Source organism: Neovison vison, chromosome 1 (assembly GCF_020171115.1).
Source record: "Neovison vison isolate M4711 chromosome 1, ASM_NN_V1, whole genome shotgun sequence".
Lineage (NCBI taxonomy): Eukaryota > Metazoa > Chordata > Mammalia > Carnivora > Mustelidae > Neogale > Neogale vison.
In genome coordinates this window covers 299796839-299816753 of record NC_058091.1, presented here as the reverse complement: position 1 = coordinate 299816753, position 19915 = coordinate 299796839, and the positions used below count along the sequence as shown (strand labels likewise).

The 19915-nt window shown below is 35.3% G+C and overlaps 1 protein-coding gene across 4 annotated transcripts in view; it reads right to left on the bottom strand.

Moving 5' to 3' along the window:
- The window catches only part of CDH12 (cadherin 12), a 998981-nt gene that overhangs the window by 54891 nt on the left and 924175 nt on the right, over window positions 1-19915 (bottom strand). For all 4 annotated transcript variants that reach the window (XM_044233503.1, XM_044233529.1, XM_044233522.1 and 1 more), the window contains one exon: window positions 1033-1220. In XM_044233503.1, coding sequence (XP_044089438.1) covers window positions 1033-1220 — 188 coding nt within the window. The remainder of the gene's footprint in view (window positions 1-1032; window positions 1221-19915) is intronic.

The following is a 19915-nucleotide window of genomic DNA, read 5'->3' as shown; positions in this document are numbered from 1 at the left end:
GAAAATTCCTATAATTTGCTTCACTGTTATGGGAAACAATCTACACATCCCACTCATAACTGTGATTTTTCTGTTTCTCACATTTGCATATCCCTTCTTCATGCCAACCCAACAAAAGACAGACTAACCCCACTAATATTTCTAATTGTGTTCTCCCCTTCTGCAATTCTCTTTTGTAGCACTCTATTACTAAATGGTCTTTCACCCCAGTCTGCCTGTTCCTCCCTCCTTTTCTCCCTCTCTTTCACTCTCCATTTCTTTCCCTCTTTCTCTTCTTTATCCTCCCCTCCCCCCCCCTTATGGTCTTTCTTTCCACTTACCTCCTTAAAGCCCCCTTAAGGCCGGCATTACCCTTGCTCATTTCCTCCGTTCCTCAGGAGTACAGGTTACTGACATATGGATTCTTCCACTAGGATAAAAACTCTCTCACCAACAACATGTGGGTATTTATAGTCTCAGAAAAGTCATGAAAGGGGCAAGAGCAAGCTTGGTGGGGTTAGAGTTTACTTCTAGGTCTTATTTTTAAATTAATCTTTTTGTTTAAGTTTGTAACAATAAAAAAATTAAATTACAATTAAATTCTGAAAAGAGTTTTTATTTTATTATTTTTTTAAAGATTTTATTTATTTACTTGAGCAAAAATGAGAGAGAGAGCATGAGAAGAGGGAGGGTCAGAGGGTGAAGGAGACTCCCTGCCAAGCAGGAAGCCCGATGTGGACTCGATCCCGGGACTCCAGGATCATGACCTGAGCTGAAGGCAGTCACTTAACCACCTGACCACCCAGGAGCCCTGAAAAGCATTTTTAAATAATTTAATCATATTAATAGGCTTGTTTCAACAACAACAAAAATATATCTCTGTTGAATGGCAGAATACAAATGCCTGAAGAAGTGAATGCTTAAGTCACCTGGTCTTTTTTAATTTAAAAAGACTACTAACTGGAGAAAAAATTTCTGTCATTTACAACTTTTAGTCATTTTTTTTCTTTCATTAACAGTGGGTACTCAACTGTCCAAAAACTTGTCTATTACCTTTTTCAATTTGATGACTCCTTCTTGCGTATCCTCATCTGTGACGATGTCAAACAAATTTCCCCCATCTCCTGGAACGATATTGTATTCGATTTCTGCATTTTGTCCAAAATCAGGATCCACAGCTCTTATTCTTCCAATGGCTGAGCCAATAGGAGAAGACTCTGGAACTTTCAGATGGAAGATACCTGGCAAGAAATGTATAATTCATGTTGACAGTGGAGTTAGTAAAGTATATAGAAAGATTACTAAGATAGAAAAATCTACTATATAAAAAGTAAATCAAGTTTAGAACATAATAGTGCAAAATCAAAAGAGAGTTTGCTGTCAAGTTAAGTATTATGATTAGGAGTAATAACTTCACTTTTCACTTCAATATGTCCTGCTCTAGAATTTTAATTGGGAATTATAAATAATAAAGTGTGTGAAATTTATATTATTGTGAGGAAGTATTTTAGATACTAACAGCCTCAAAGTGAACCTACTATCAAATGGAAGGGCAGAAAATCCATGTAATTAATTGGTACCAATACCACAGAATCCAGGATATAAAACAGAGATAAAATTAAGAGAGATAGATGATTGATAGATATTTCTAGAAAGTTAAGATTATATTTCCTAATATAGAGAGATATTATATGTTTTCTTATATATATATTCCATACACATATAGACAGCATTTACCCAGTAAGTATAAATCATCAAGCCAAAAACAGCCTGTGAAAGGATTATGTGTTTGGTAAACCAAAATTTTAATTCATAATGAATTTAAATATTGACTAATATTCAACTTAACATTTAGCGTTGTGTAGATTTTTACTGGGTATCCTAAAAAGGTCTAAAATCTAAACTCAGGATATAAAGTTCTATTTGCCCCTGATTTTTTTAATTTTTATTTTTAATTTTTTTCATTTTTCACCACCAGGTGGAGCACATATATTACTATGAATTTGATACTGAGCCAGAAAAACTCGGAAAAATTCCTATCTATTTAAAATATACTAGAATCAGGAAAAATTTGTAATATCTCTTAAAAATAAAAATATATACATCACTTAAAAGAGTTTTAGAAATTTCATATGGCATAACATGAAGAAAAAAATATAAGCTATTTTACTGACCTGTCATCAAAATATGTATTAAAGGATTAAATGGCTGTTTGTTTAAATAAAAATAAGGAAAGGAAGAGTATGGGAGGAAGTAAAAATGTAAATGCAAAACTAATCTCAAAAATACAAAATTTAAATTTTGATGTCTGCTTTCCTATTTTAATTTCTATTAATGTATTTTGGGTTGTCCTTTCCCATGGTTAAAGTGGCCAGGGTAATTAATTTGTTTAGAACTTCTAGTTACATCAATAGAAATTAAATTAGGAAGACCTTTAATATGTTTCTTGAACGGCAAAGTTCATTCATCAAACTACCTTTCAATATTTCAGCTATTGGCCCCAAGAAATATGAGGAAAAATAATCAATCACACCTTATAGCGATCTTGTCAAATACTTTCCTTTTTATTCCCAATTATTTTATAAGTCTTATAGTTCTTTCACGGTTTCAAAATGTGGTCATTTCATTAGCCCTGGTAGCAGTTAAAACTTGTCATATACAGCTCATGCCCCCCCCCCATAAAAAAAGATATCTACCACTTGCTCCTGTAATGTTAAAATCAGACATTTTTACATTCAGTGGAAATTACCTCATTGAAACATCTACATAATCTGAAAAGAGTTAAATATTTACCTAAATTTGTTTGATTCCATGTATAAGAGAAAGTACATTTTTACAGTGGTCCAAAAATAGTTGTTCAATTAATCTGACAATTAACAGTATGCCTGCCTTCAAAGGGAAATATGTCAAACCTTTCTAAAAGAACAAATTTAAAAGTTATATAAATTAATAAACAAACCAGAACACAGACAAATAATAATAATCTAAGTGGTAATAATAGAGTGTTACATAAATATTACAAAGGAATTTTAGTTAAAGATGTCATATTAACTGATCAAGCTAGCAACTTTTCATAGGTTAGGATTATGTTTCATTAGATTTTATTCCCTAAACACTTCACACAGTGGCTGTCATAGAGAGATGCTCAAAGTTTGCAGGATTTACAGTAGAGTTTGGACTTGAGGCAACCAGAGCAAAGAGGAAGACTAAAATCATAGGTTACATTGTGTACACATAGTCTACAAGAAACATAAAGAGATATCCAAGGGGAATTTGAGTTCAAATAGCCATGACTACATAAACAGAACCTAAAGTGACTTTTGCGCCTACTTTCTAGAGAGCATGTTTCACAAAAGCCATATTAAATCCTGATCTGATTGAAGAACTTCTGAATACTAGCAAATATGATGGAACCTGAATTCTTTTTTAAAGAATATTTTATTATTTACTTGACAAAGAGCCAGAGAGAGAGAGAAAGCACAAGCAGGAAGAGTAGCAGAGGGAGTGGGAGAAGCAGGCTCCCCTTGAGCAGGGAGCCCGATGCCTGGTTGGATCCCAGGACCCCGGGATCGAGACCTGAGCTGAAGACAGACTTTAACCAACGGAGCCACCCGGGTGACCCAGTGATGCCTGAATTCTTGTGTAACATGACGAGAAATTATGCAGCAGTTATTTAAGGCTGTACTAAACTTCTCAAACATATGTTATTTTTCCTTTCCTTTTTTTCTTCCCTTCTTAATGCCTATTAAGCAGAAATATCATTTGTCAAAAACATGTTCACAACCTTTTCCTCTTGTCCTGTGATTGTGATAAAGAACCTGAAGAAACACCAAAAGCCTTGAATCTATACTAGAATTGGTCATATTCCAATGTCATTGGACATCAATAAGTATTAAGAAAGACCTTTAATTTTTTTTCCTGATAAAATAGAGTAATAGGGAGCTAAGTTGAATAACGTACTGTACATCTTTTTCTAACAGGATATTGAATCAGGAAACTTAAGATGAAAAAATGATCAAAGACACAGCTGGCAGACAGAGATGTGAGAGAGAGGGGCAGCTGCCATGTGTAGTGGATTTCAAATTTCAGATACTCCCCGCAGTGCAAGGTGGTGATGGTGGAGCGGACTGAGGTAGGAGAGCCTTGGATGGCATCTCAGGAAATCATGGCCATCCAGCGGAAATGACATGTAATATTTCTGCTTATTGGAACAGATTCAGATTACTTATTCACTTTGCAAGTTAGCTTTTCATTTGAACAATTAAAAGCCAAATTGATAGGGGCACCTGGGGGGCTCAGTGGGTAAAGCCTCTGCCTTCGGCTCAGGTCATGATCTCAGGGTCCTGGGATCGAGCCCCTCATTGAGCTCTCTGCTCAGTGGGAAGCCTGCTTTCCCCTCTCTCTCTGCCTACTTGTGATCTCTGTCAAATAAATAAATAAATAAATTCTTTAAAAAGCCAAATTAAAAGAATTAAAAATCAGGGGAAATAATGTAGTCTGGCAGCATCATTAAGAGATTATAGTTAGTAAAAGTAAAAAAAAAAAAAAAAAAGATGAGCCAGAATTGAGACCCTCCAATGTGCGAAGTTTTAAGTCTGAAAGGTAATCTGAAGGACACCAGATAATGCAGACTATAAACGAGAGTTCCCCTTTTCAGGACGATATGCTGAAATACGAGTTTTGTGTTTTATAAAACAACATTTTATGAAACCAATAACAATAAATGTGAAGATAGCAATTCCTTGTAGTGCTATGTCAGTATGAGTTAAATAACAGTTTTCGAAAAAGTGGTCAACATAGAGTATGCCCATGAATTTTATAATTATCTAATGGCATTGGAAAACTTGTGATAAATGGAAATAGTAGCATTCTTCAAAATGACTGACTCACAAGCCTCCAATAACGTGCCCTACCAAAATTAAGATACAGTAGAAGGGAAACAGTGATTCACCACTTACATCTTCTTTGTGGATTGAGATTTTAGTGTACATAAAACACAAATATACAGAGCACTGAATTTTGTTCTTTATATCGCAGACGCAGTTTAGAGAGGTGAAAGACACATTCATTAAGACAAGCATTTCTAAAGAAAATATGGTAGTTAGTAATAAAGTTTAGAGAATATGGAACAAGTCAGAGAAACTATGCATTAGTCATGTCGTTTTTTTAGGTTCTGTCGGTTTATTTCCAGTGACTTGACATTTTATCATTTCTAGAAACTCGACAGCAATAAAGCTGGGGTCATTCAGATTAATTCAAAACTGAAGTAATCTTCAGCTGTGCCAAAGTTGGATTGCTTTTGATGTACTATGTAATTACAGTCCGATCATCTTCTGCGTGTCCTACTTTGACGCATATGAAACATCTTAATGGCACTACCTGTACAACGCAGATTAAGAAATAAAACAGGTGACAAGAAATTGTTCAGAGTCAATAAGAATATATACTTACATGCTTATCAAATATACATGTTGTGTTTAAAAGAAAAAAAATGTTCCCATGGAAAAGGAGAAAATGACATGCAGTGAATTCAGATGGAATTATAGAGATCAAATTCTAAAACTTCTTACAGATAAGGCTCCCTATTAATTCCAGAGATAAAACTATCTATTACTCAGTTATTGCCTAAATGGATCTCCCCTCAGGAAGTATGTTGTTTAGAAAAATATACTTTGGGGGTGCCTGGGTGGTTCAGTGGGTTAAGCCGCTGCCTTCAGCTCAGGTCATGATCTCAGGGTCCTGGAATCGAGTCCCGCATCGGGCTCTCTGCTCAGCAGGGAGCCTGCTTCCCTCTCTCTCTCTCTGCCTGCTTCTCCATCTACTTGAGATTTCTCTCTGTCAAATAAATAAATAAAATCTTTAAAAAAAAAAGAGAAAAATATACTTTTATTATTCTTTGGTTATTAAGACACACACTGGCTTTGTGTGTGTGGTTGGTGGCATTCACTGATACCTAAGGAAAAGGATATACAATGTTCTCCTTCCCTTTTTTCTTTGAAAAATTTCCAAGTACTGAAGAAAATACCAAAAGGTCACTTACATAATAATGTAATTATGTCACTTACATAATAATTTATGAAAAAGAGATATATTTACTTAACAAAACATGAATTAAAATGTTAAAATCTCCTCAGAAATAAAAGTTAAAGGACCCCCAAAATATATTAAGTGAATGAATTATATAATACCGTAACAACATTCAGTAATAAGAATAGCAAGTGAAAAGAAAATGGAATGGCCCGTTACAAATTACCTTTTGAAATACACTCTATGTTTATTATAATAACTGAAGATAGTCAAAACAATATATAAGAAGTCAACGTTCAGTTTCACAGAGAACTTACTATACTATATACGAAAAGTAATGAATTTGGAGGTAATGAATGTATATTTTAAAATAGTAGAAAAACAAAAATATTGGAAAGTTTAAGTGGAAATTATTATAAGTTGATTAAGAACAATAAACATTTTTAGGAACATGAAAACATATTATCTAAGAGCACATAAAAAGATAATTCTTCGAAGTGTTACATTTATGTTTAAACTTCAGAAAATAAGGTATATTAACATTAAACTTTTGATTCAGTGACTCAATTCATTTAATTGTGTTCAAATAGTGATCCCACAGGTATGTGTTTGTGATTTACCATCTAATCACAGAACAATGAAATATTTCTTTATCAATATTTTATTGCTTCAATTTCTTAAACAAATAATAGCGCACAAAATGATTTCACCTTGTCTAAAGAAAATAAAAAAGGAAATGGAAGCAAACAACATTTCTGTATGAGTAAAAAGGAGATTTATATGTATTATTAACCTGTTATACACTCTTACTAGCTCTGTTAGCTGAGGCAAAATATTTATTTTTTTTCCTTGATCTGTAAAATTGGAATGATGATGATGTCACTTACATAATAATTTATGAAACTCCTAAGTGGTATCTATTATACAGTTACTTTTCAAATAGCAATTCTATAGATAATCTCCACATCTGTATTATACTATTTTCCTGTAGAACTGGCAGTAATCAACAGGGAACTGCCTACAGAGGTATGGAGATAAAAGGAAGGGAGGTGTTAAAGAAGTTCTGAAAAGCCATTTTCATTCTAGCTAAAACATTTTTCCCATATCTTGAAAATTGAAGGATTCAAGAATAAAAATATCTTGGTGATTGAAGAACATTTTAAATGCCCTCTATTTCCTCAAAAGCCTGAAGCTGTGACTATTTTCAATATATCCAAATTAAAGTAAAAGAAATATAGTCCACAAGGAAAAACCATCCTGGTAACAAAGTTGGATTCAAACTAGATTTTAGTCAAGCATACTAAGCACACAGTGAATGGAATCTCTTGGTAATGACAGAGACATCCAGTCCTGTTCATTCTTAGGATGGGTTTTGGATGAACAAATTTCTAGAAGTGTCTAGTATTTGGAAGCAAGAGCTTTACTGTATTGGCCAAATTAATGCATCTTTTTACAAAGGTTACAATTCCCTGCCCTAGACTTTACTTAACCATATCCATGAAAATGAGAGCCATACACACAATATCCAATATTTTGATGGATTTATAAATTCTATAAAATTTTATATTTTCTATGTAATAATAGCAGTATTTTTTTTTTTTTTTGCTCAGAGATATGAGAAATTGATTCCTCTAAACTGTCTAGTTTTGAGCAGCCATACACAACACAAAAATTTAGGGCTAAATACTAAATTTGAACTATCCTTTTTAAATTCCCTTTGGGTAGTAGATTCGTTGGTAAGCCTTCCAATAACTCAGGTTATTGATATGTGATTCACTGCAATTTTTAGTAGTTTACTCCATGGAATGATAAAAAGAAAAAACAAAACAAAAACAAAATACAAAACAAACTATATTTATTCCAATGTCATTTATTACCTAGTGAAGGAGGTAGGTATTAATTAAATAATAACACCAATGAAATAGAATCACCAAGTCACATGAGGAAAGTTAACCTAATTCTATGCACTTTCTATGATACTTAAGTTGAGAATCGGAGTTGAGTCAACTAGATGATGTTGGGTGTCTGAGGTCAGCTGGTAGAAAACATTCCAGATAGTAGAAACTACATGAGAAAGCCAAAAATTATCATAATCTTCTACCTTCCTATTTTGTTTGTTCAATTTATACAACATAAATTTATGAATTTATAAATTTACATTAAAATAAATTTATGTTAAATAAATTATGTAAAATAAATATGCATTTGTATAGGGAGATAGTAGACATCAATTTTAATATGAAATACAAATAACTTTAACTTTACTTAATACCACTATATTAATCTCTCCACATCCAATAATTCATTATCATTTTAACATTGCTTTTTTTTTTTTTTTTTTTCTCATTTCAATATCATATTAACCTATGGCCTAGATATCTTACTCATGTTATCACTACTGGCTGGTAAAACTCAACCCCTGATAATGATAATTACTCTTTTTCTCAAGAAGTGCAACTGACTGAGAAAAACCAGAGAAGCAGCTGGATACCTCTATAAATTTTGATTACTAATCTCAAACGCACTTGCAAGATTGGCTGTAAATTGGATACAAATTTGCAGAGGAAACTTATTATTATTTGCTATGACCTCTGTTTTAAACTAATTTATTTTCCACCATTCTCTGCTTTACCTTATTCCTACAGATCTTCCTCACCTTACAATGAGGTTAGGTCCCAATAAACCCATCGTAAGTTGAAAATATTGTAACTTGAAAATGCATATAATAAGCCTAACCTACTAAACATTGTAGTTTAGCCTCGCCTACCCCAAACATGCTCAGAACACTTATATTAGACTACATTAGGGCCACATCATCTAATAGAACACCTCTTTCATAATAAAGTGTTGACCCTCTCATGTAATTCACTGAACACTGTTTTGAAGGTGAAAAACTGAATGGTTGGAAACGTATCAGTTACTTATCCTCATGACGGCAAGGCTGACTGGGAGCTGGGCTCACTGCCTTTACTCAGCTTCACGAGAGAATATCCTACCACATAGAGCTCATCTGGGAAAAGAATAAATTTCAAAATTCAAAGTACAGCTTCTACTAAATACGCATTACTCTTACCACTGTAAAGTAAGTTGAACCATCATAAGTTGATAGATCATCTCAGTTGGTAACTTTGTCTCATATGTCACAGAAAAAAAAATAAACTCATATCATATAAGAGATAGCTCAGCTCCTCTACTTTCAGACACTCCCACATCTGTATTACTGTTAAATTGAAGAAAAAAACAAAACATGCAAAATATATTAAAAACAAGTTTCTTTTCTTTGTCTTCCACTGCTCCTTCAGACTTTCCTCAGTGAGTTAGGTAAGCTTTGTCTTTTCTTGGATGAAGACTATGGTGAGCCATCGTCTCTGTTCACCTTTAGATAATAGACAGTCCTATATTCACTTTAATTGTGAAGCACTAGACTTGGAAATTAGAAATTCCCAATATTTCATATTGTTACATATTACATTATGTAAAATTATATCTTATACATAAAAATTCTGTATTATACAAAATTATATACATTAAACATTATTATATGCTACATTATAGGGCATTAAGACTTCTGTCTGCCTCCCTGCCTCCAAAGCATTCTGGGCCAGTAGCTGATGGGACTTTAATTTAGGATATGAATGGTGGGGAGCGCTTGATAAAAATGCATCATCCACTTGTCAGAAGTGTTTTCACCTCATCATAGTGGGAAGCAAAGCTAAGTTGTTGGGTTGTTCTCACTTGAATGGATAGATTTTTTTTCTTCTCCTGGACTAATCCCACTGACTCCTTTTGGGGAGTCCCCTGGGAGCTTCTCCTAGTACATAACCATGACAAAGGCATTACCTCTGCTTTGATATAACACTCCCCTTAGGCTCTGGATCTCCCAACAATCCATTCCACACGCTGATTCCCACTTCAAGGAAAATCCCTTTGGCATCACTTAAAATGACCTGGACTGGTCATTCTGCTTACACATTTCTAATCCCTCCTTTCGTTGTCATATAACTACTTTCCCAAACAAAATCTTTTTCCTCTGTCTCTGCTCTTTCTGAGGACACTTTCACTTTCTTAAGCGTAAGGCAAGCCTGGGACCACAGATTTCTCCCATTTTCTGAAAAAAATATGGCAACATGTACTGTATTTATCTTTGATCCTTGGTGAAGGAAAACTCCTCTCACAAGACTTGAGAGGTATAGGAAGGAAAGTGTAGTCCCACTCTCAAATACTTTAGATGGGTTTCTCCAAAGAAATCCTTTGTGCAAAATTCTCCCCCCACCTTCCCCAACCTTACAAAAAATATAAAGGTAAAAAGTGCTTTGCTGTGATTGAGGGCTTCAAGAATCTTAAATGTATCCTAACATTTCTATTGTAAATTCTGAATTTTGTTCTGGGACCATACGTGGCAGTATCCATTTGTATCTTAGATTCCAGTAGAAACTTCAATACTAACCTCATACCTATAAAACATCTTTCTCCCTTTTCTCCAGTTTCAAGGTATCCTGAGGTGTCCTTCTCCTGTTTTCTTTTATTATCCAACAATTTGTAAATACTGTACTATATAATAAATAATTTATCTTCTCTGCTTACAATACTTTCTTCTCAATTCAGATATTCTCAAGAGCTCACATTTTATCATATTATAAAATTTTTCCCTTTTTCCAAAATCCAGCTAACCCCTTTACTTTTCCCTTTCCCTTTCCAACAAAACTTCTTAAAGACAGTCACTGTTACCCATTCCAATCTAACAATCACTTCATAAGCAGCTTTAAATAGTTTCTGAACTCACCACTCTATTGAAACCGTTTTCCCTGAGATCTCCATGACATCCATGTTACCGAATTTGGTGATACCTTCTCAGTAGCATTCAACAATCTTGCTTTTTCCATCTTTTCCTGAAACACATTGCTCCTTGACATCTGTGGCACTCTACGCTAGTTCTAGTTTTCTCCCACTACACAGCTTGCTCTCCTTAGCATTCTTTGTTGGTATTTTAAAGAGGATGTAAATAAATTATCCTCAAATTTGACTGCCTAAGGGCATTATAGGGAAAGTTTAAAAAAAAAATAAAGCCCAGGAGCCACCTGCATGATTCCATTTTAATTGTTTTGAGTTCAGAACTGAACTACAGAATTGATTAAACTCCCTCCTGTTCTACTTTACAATCACAATTAAGAAACTTTGTCTCAAGCTATCTTTATCTAGGCTTTCCTCATCTAGTTTATTTCATCTCTCTTATGCTAAACATTCTTTCTATTTCAGTTCCAGTCTACACACATATTTTGTGTTTCCTTCATCCTTGGAAAAATGTTATCTTACTGCAAAATCTCACTTGGATATCTCCAAGGTATCTCAGCCTTGACATAGTCAAAACTGAATTCATAGACTTGCCATGACCCCAGAAGAGCTTCCCTAATCGTTTGTCTCAGCAAATAATATTGCCACTCCTCTCATTCCAGCAAATATCACCACTCCTCCAGCTGCCATTTTTCACCACTATAATTAGTACCAACATCACAGGTTAAATAACTCAACCCAGTTTGTATCACTACAGTTGTCCGCTAACTGGCTTTCCTGTGTCTACACTGACTGTCCTCTTTGACTTGCACTGCATTTTCTGTGCTGCACTGCATAGACAGACAGGATCATTTTTATCACTTTCAGGTAGAAACTCCATTTCTTCTACCATTAAGAAGATGGTTCAAGGCCTATAGGAGCTTTTAGAAAATCTATGAGTGTCAATATGAAGGAAACAAAGAACTTAAATAGAAATTACTCGTGAAGTACAACAGATACATCACCATCATCATCATCATCATCTTCATCACTATTATCATAGCAATTTTTTGTATAGTGGTTTCCATTTCCAGGTACTGAGAGTAGGAGAGAGATAGTAGTATTTCAATTCCCAGTCAGTAATGTTCCTGTAAATGTTTAACAACCAGATCAGCGTAGCCCAGGTTTTTAGTGTTTCTGTTTTGGGGGTGAAAGAACTTCCAGCATGCTGGTTTTCAAGCCAGTGTGACATCACTGAACAGAGCTGGGAGATGTACACAGTTGGCCCTGAGGACACCAGTCTACCATCAACAAATAGAGAAATTGTGGGGCATACATCAAGCCACTCATAGGTGGCTTCAATCAAGTGGCACCTCCGACCTGAAGTCCCTCATTTAGTCTGCCCATTTCACCTCACCTGTTTTCACTGCCTGAATGCCATTCAAATGGAGACAATATCAGGTTAACAAATAGCTCTTTTAAAAATATTTTATTTATTTATTTGAGAGAGAGGTTGGGAGAGAGAACAAGTGGTTGAGGGGGGAGAGGTAGAGACAGAAGAAGAAGCAGACTCCCCACCAAGCAGGGAGCCAGATCCAGGCCTGGATCCCAGGACCCTGATGCAGGGTTCGCTCCACCCCAGAACCCCGGGATCATGACCTGCGCTGAAGGCAGATGCGTAACTGACTGAGTCACCCAGGTCACCCCAACAATTAAGCTCTTTTAAAATGCAAATAATCCAAATTATTCTCAATTTCAGTTGCACTGATAAATGCAAATCCCAATTAAGTATCGATTGGAGTTGGATAGACTTGGGGAAAGTTTCTTTTTTCAATGCTCAGAGAGTAAAATTAATGAAGACATAGAGAAAAGAGCATTGTGGCTCTAGAATTAAAATCCCTTCTGCTTCTGCACCCAAGATATTATTTCTTTCAAAATCCTCTCAGATCTACTCTGTAATGATTTGGATGCCCGTCTTACACATTTTGTGTGACTGTGTGCATAAGTCCATCATTTATTTTATTTCAAGTAGTATAATTGTCCATTAACTTAATCTCCCCATTATGCACAGAGCTGCTTGAGGGAAGACATTAAATTTTTAAATCTTTTTTGTACAGGCAAAAAAAAAAAAAAAAAGAAATACAGCCTTTTTTGCATATACACTTCAATAAAATTATCAATGAAATATTATGCATTGAATGCTATAATTTGTTGTGTCTGATATCTGTTAATAAACTAGATTTCTTATGCATAAAATGTATCATGTCCATGGTTATTGCTTATATTCTGTTTAACTCTCATAAAGAAATCCTGAATTTCAGTTTCCTGCCTAAGTAAATGCTAAGACCAATAATAAGGCAAACATGAAATAGAGAAATTTATCCCATGTTGAATTGAGGATGTTTCATATTGAGGATTAAAAATGATCACCACAGTCAGAAATCTGTGTATTAAAGGGCTGTATTGTATTTAAGTTTCTCCTTATATCTTTATTCATTCTCTTCCTGAATTTTCTTATATTCAAAATTCAAATATTTCTTCTTGAATCTTACTAATTTTATCCATACTGCAGACCTTATTAATTACATCTATGTTTCTCTGAGGAGTACCTGGGCAGCTTAGTCCTTTTAGCATCTGTCTTAGGTTCAAGTCATGATCCCAGGGTCCTGGGATCAAACCCTGTCTTGGGCTCCCTGCTGAGTGGGGAGTCTGCTTCTCCCTCTTCCTCCCCCTCTGTATGCGTGGGCTCTCTCACTAATAAATAAATCTTTATATTATTTCACCTGGATCCCAGAATGAAAGAAAGATATTAGTGACAAAAACCTGTGAAATCTGCCTACAGTCTGCGGTTTCATTAATATCAGTGGACCTCTGTTCAGCTCATGTTTTTATAAAATACTGTCATTATACAAGGTGTTAGCATTAGAATAATCTGAGACAAAAGGATATGAGTGATTTTTGTACTACATTTGCATGTTTCTGTACATATTCAATTGTTAGAGTTTTAACACAGAAGTACATAAAAATAAAAGAATAAAAATATAAATTAAAAAAAAAATGTTTCTTGGGGCACCTGGGTGGCTCAGTGGGTTAAACCTCTGCCTTTGGCTCAAGTCATGATCTCAGGGTCCTGGGATCAAGCCCCACATCGGGCTTTCTGCTCAGCAGGGAGCCCGCTTTCCCCTCTCTGTCTCTGTCTGCCTCTCTGCCTACTTGTGGTCTCTCTCTCTGTCAAATAAATAAATAAAATCTTTAAAAAAAAATGTTTCTCACTCCTCTCCCTTCTGTAACTCCCAGTTTGTTTCCCAGAGGGGGATGGGGAGAGGGGGTAACCGGGTGATGGGTATTAAGGAGGGCACATGTTGTGATGAGCGTAACTAATGAGTCACTGAACACTACATCCAAAACTAATGCTGTACTATATGTTGGCTAATAATTTAAAAAACTGTTTCTCTGACTCTGACTTTGATTTTCCCTATATTTCAACCGTTTCTTGCTCATCCCCACTCAATTTCAGCATATTAACAGAGAAACCGTTTTCCTACTTAAATCATGTCTTCACATGCTCTTTGTCTTATTTATCTTCTGACTCCATAGGGCACAAAGGCTTTTCCATTACTGCTACTGAAACTTCTCTCAGTTCTGCCTCTACTTTTCTCTTCCAAACAACTGCCGGGGTTTGCTCCATATCTAGTCTCTACTTCAGTCTTCACCAGGTTATTGAAGTCATTTTTCCAACACGTTGACCTCTGCTCTTGCCCCTCAACGGACAAGCACACACATACACACCCACATACATGCTCGCATGTCAGGGCTGTGCTGTCTCAAATTCCTCTCCTTCCAATCTGTTAAATTCTTAGGCTACATTTCTTCTCAAATGCTATGTTTTTCATAAATATTTTCCCAATAATTCCATTTAGGTTTATTTACCATATTCTAATCATGTCAATAGTTAGTGATCATGTTCTTATTTGGGGTTTCATTGTGGTTTTATTTATACATTGAGGTATTTGTATTATAGAGTGCCTTGATGGCTAAAAAAAGAAAAGATAACTCATTCAATTCTTATCTCTTAAAAATCAAGAACAAATGTGTGTGTGTGTATGTTGGGGTGTGTGTGTGTGTGTGTGTGTACTTATATATATGATTATATAAAAGTTGGCTTTTTTTAGTTATTTTGGCTATTAAAGTAATTTTCATAGACTGTAAAAATAACAAACTTAAGATTTTTTTAAAAAACTGGGGAAACGGGGCACCTAGATGGCTCAGTGGGTTAAAGCCTCTGCCTTTGGCTCAGGTCATGATCTCAGGGTCCTAGGATTGAGCCCCACATCGGGCTTTCGGCTCAGCAGGGAGCCTGCTTCCCCTCTCTCTCTGCCTGTCTCTCTGCCTACTTGTGATCTTTCTCTCTGTCAAACAGATAAATAGCGGGGGGGGGGTGTTAGGGTACCAGGTGGTGGGTATTATAGAGGGCACAGCTTGCATGGAGCACTGGGTGTGGTGAAAAAATAATGAATACTGTTTTTCTGAAAATAAATAAATTGGAAAAAAAACATACAACCCCCCCAAAAAAAAACAGATAAATAAAATCTTGGAAAAAATAAAAAGAAATCAAAATAGTCATTGCAAATGTCCATGGGTAAAGATAATACTATTTTGGTGATAGAATTATTTTATATTCACTTCCTAAATATTTCTACGGAGTTAGAAATTTTTAAATTGATTTTTTTCGTGTGTATAAAAGGTATACAATAGTCCTAAGTTTTGTTTTGTTTTGTTTTGTTTTGTTTTGTTTTTCTGGTGGTAAATTCAACTACAAATGTAGATGTGAGTTTTTTCTTGAGCTACTTCTCTCTTCAATCCACGTCTGATGGTACATTAATTGGAAATTCTGATAAAGGGGAAGCAAAAGACACAAAGAAATGATATAAAAAGAGCCTGAGACATAATCTAGTTAGAGAGAGAGAGATACAAAGGAGAAATGGGGATAAGGTTGAAAAGAGGGAGGAAAGAAAAGGCAGGAGAGAGGAGAAAAAAAATTACTGTTAGATACTTCAATTGTATTATTTTACTTAATCTTCCCAGAAGTGCTGTATATTACTGTTAAGATGTCTACTTAATTTACTAGCCAAACAGATCCTCTTTTGAGAGTAAAAGAAATCACTACTTATAATTAATTTGGGACCACAAGTGAAAACTGGAACTGTCTCAAGCAAACCAGGATCTGCGGTCCCCCTATTTATTATCTTAATTTGATGTTGTAAAAACACGAGACAGTGAGAGTTTATTTAGCTTGTTCGGGTCCCAGTGAGTTAATGGTAAAGCTGAGCTTTCCATCATCCGTACCTTTCCCAAAGCCTAGGATCTCTGTGCTCTACAAATCTTACAAACATAAAAACACTCACAGTCTTGGAGAGAATGTCTTTTCAGTTTGATTAGTGAAGCAGATGGAGTGCCCCACATTCACATCCAGAGCTCCCATTCTCACTTAAGATTCTGGTGTAGGAAGCAGACATCTATATTTTCATAAATGTGCATATCTATTTTATTTTTGAAACAGAGAGGTTTAATGCAGAGAATTTAAAAAAAAAGATTTATTTATTTATTTATTTATTTGAAAGAGAGAGAGAGAGATCACAAGTAGGCAGAGAGACAGGCAGAGAGAGAGGGGGAAGCAGGCTCCCCGCTGAGCAGAGAGCCTGTTTCGGGGCTCGATCCCAGGACCCTGAGATCATGACCTGAGCCAAAGGCAGAGGCTTAACCCACTGAGCCACCCAGGTGCTCCTAAACGTGCATATTTAAAAATCACAGCTCTCATATGTTCCTCGATTATGTTCCACTCCATCACACATGCATCTACAAAGTTCCTGGCTTCAGCTCTTACAATCTCATTTTCTTTCACTTTCCTTTTCTAAATGTGCATAAATAAACAACATCTCTTCGTAAGGAATAAAGAAGTTAATGTGCAGTTTAAATGGGGCTTCTGTATGGCACATGTGCAATCAGTATTAGCTGCTGCCTCACTAAAACCATTGCTACATTCTGTAAAGAGTCGTGCAGTCGTACCACTTGGAAAAGAATGGAACCTGATAGTGCAGTTCTAGCGGGAAAATGCAGAAAAGCAAACTGAGGACACGCGAACTGAAGATTTAATGAGCAAAGGGTATGTATGCCTTGTAGCCAGAGACCGAGAGGTTTATAATTATTTAAATCTGATAAATTCCGTTGCTGGTATCTACTTACTTGCTCTGACTGACAGGAAATTTTCACAAAAGAATTTTTTTTGCCTATTTTTTGCGGGAAGGCTGAGAGGTAGAGGTGGGAAAACATTCTCATTACCTTGCTTGTCCGTTTAGGAACCTATGAGTTTTATTACGTCCAAGGTAAAGTCTCACATTTGAACCGTGGATTATATGATGCTGAAACATTCAAGCCACCTCTCCAGGATTGTAATTGTAAAAAAAAGACTCTGGTGAGTTGGAAAGTGCACAGATTAATATTAAGAAATATTTTAAGTATTTATAGGAGCCATGGTCTTTAGATATTGTTATTATTGTTAATAACATTGGTAACATTAAACACAATATCTTTAATACTATTTCACTTTTAGACTTTATTGAATATGATTCACGAAATAATTGAAAACTAAAAGTTAGATTTCTTAAAGACCTGTAGATGCTGTAGCTCGTAAGCTCAGTAGTTTTGCAAATCAGGCAATGGGGCCGTAGAGGAACCAGCCTGCAATCTCGTGCCCTTTGCCACATGGGGAGAAGGACCAAGTAGGTCATCAAAAGCTTTCAGCATCACTTAAAGAAAGAGTCATGCTTTCATTAACAAAACATAATGTGGTTTTAATGTGACAATAATAGCAATGAGAAATGATTTTAAAATTGTGGTAATTGTTTTTTATTTGCTTACATCTGCCTACATGGATTCTACTGAATCTACTGTCTTCTTTTTGGAGAATCTGGAGCTCACATTCACTGAGCTTGTATACAAATCAGATTCAGCTCCGTGTCTGCCTCAAAGCATCAGTCTCTGACTTCTGTAAGCTCTTTGGAAGACTTCTAAGCAAGACACGTAACTTTATGATTGTTTAATTGTAAAAGAACAAAAAAAAATTTCAAAATGGTTTAAATGAATAAATGTTAATATTCAGATTTCACTGAAATATATCTGTAGGAATGGAATTTTGCATGGACCAAAACAACTCTCATGAGATATGAGATAATTAACTCATTAGCTCTATTTAATGAATAATGAAATGCCTTCTCAACATCGCTGCTTCATCATAGTAAACCAGTGATTTTCAAATTATGCTTTGCAGACTACCTACATCAGAATCTACCAGATTAATAATTTGAAATTCAGATTTCTGAGTCCAAGCTGTGCCACTAGGAACAGAGCTGCTATCACTGGGACTTAAGATCCCAGAGGATTCTGCAGGCAAACGTGATGTGAGAACTACTGGGAACACTATAGTGAGTATGACTCTGGTCCTCGTTTGCGTGCCTCATCTTCAGGAAATAGTTATCTCTTGCTCATTTTCATCAAAGCAGGCAAGTGACCCATTTGGGAATTAAAGTAGAAGTGTTTATTCCACTTAGTAAGAGAGCTGGTTTCATTATGTCTTGGCTTGTTTTTCAAAAATAGAAATAGAGTCATCAAAAGTGATGACTCTTTCTATCACTTATGCCTACAATCTTTACAAGACCCAAGTAACATAAGCTCTCTGTGCAGTATTTCCAATCTCTTAGATTTACAATTTCTTTCTTTATGCTTTTTAAACATTTCCCTCACAAGTGAGGAGTTAAACACACACACACACACATACACACACACAAAACACTAATAAATGATGAATATGGGTAAATATATAATTGCCACATACTATGCATACCACAATATGCCTCTTAAATACTGGTAAAAAAAAAAATCAATTGTGGGAATTGAAACATGTTCTAAAGTTGATACTAAATCAACACCAGTAGTAAATTTGAGCAACATAAACAAACATGAATTGATATCGACTCATTAATATATTTTACTTTCTTGTATGACTATTTAAAACATTCACTTGTTGGAGCGTCTGGGTGGCTCAACTGATTGTGTCTGCCTTTGGCTCAGGCCCTGATCCCAGGGTCCTGGAGTCAAGCCCTGTGCTGGGCTCCCTGCTCATTAGGGAGTCTATTTCTCCCTCTCCTTCTGCCCCTCCCCACCCACGCACGCTCTCTCTGTCTGTCTCTCAAATAAATAAATAAACACTTAAAAAAGAAAGAACACATTCACCTGTTTTCAATTAAGCCTCAAGTTATATTTACAGTATACTATAAATATAAATTATAAATATAAATACAGTATACTATAAATATAGATACCTCTATACTAAACAATATATTATTACAGTGTTAATCTTGCACACCAAACTGACACACACCACCTTCCCAAACTCAAATATTTGAATGAAGCCGAAGACATTATCCTCATCAAAGTGATAGATTTCACCAAGACCCATTATTTTAGTCATGCTTCTTCTAGTATTTTTTTTCGGAGTACTTGTCAGCATTTTCCCTTTTCCATTCCTGCCCCTAAGATAACAGATTGGAGATAGTGCTAAAAGCAGAAATTTGGCCTTTGCTTCACCCTCAGTGATATGATTTAGGAACACGCGGGGGTGTTACCAATAATTTGCACTTGACCTGCGGGTAGGAAGCAGGCCAGGAGCAGGAGTCTCCAAGGAAGGTGAGATATGAGAGTTCTATACAATTCACATCCTGACATTAACAGATGGAGATTATGAAAAAAACTGAAGTGATCCTGACCATGTTTCCAAGTTCAGACACATACTGGCCTTTTCTGCGCTCAAAGGTTGGAGCATATGTTCCTTACAATGTTATTAAATGATTCTGAGACTGTATCTATCTATTGGTAGATAGATAAAGTCATATATATATGTATAAGTGTAATTTATATATATATATATGTACATTGATGCAGCTCTATAAAAATTTATATCTACAAAATATATACAAAGTCATGAACTTTCATACTATTTACAAGTAACACTCAGATTGTATACAATTTGTATACATAAACTCAAATCACAGAACTGGTTTATCACAGTCATGCCCATGACAAT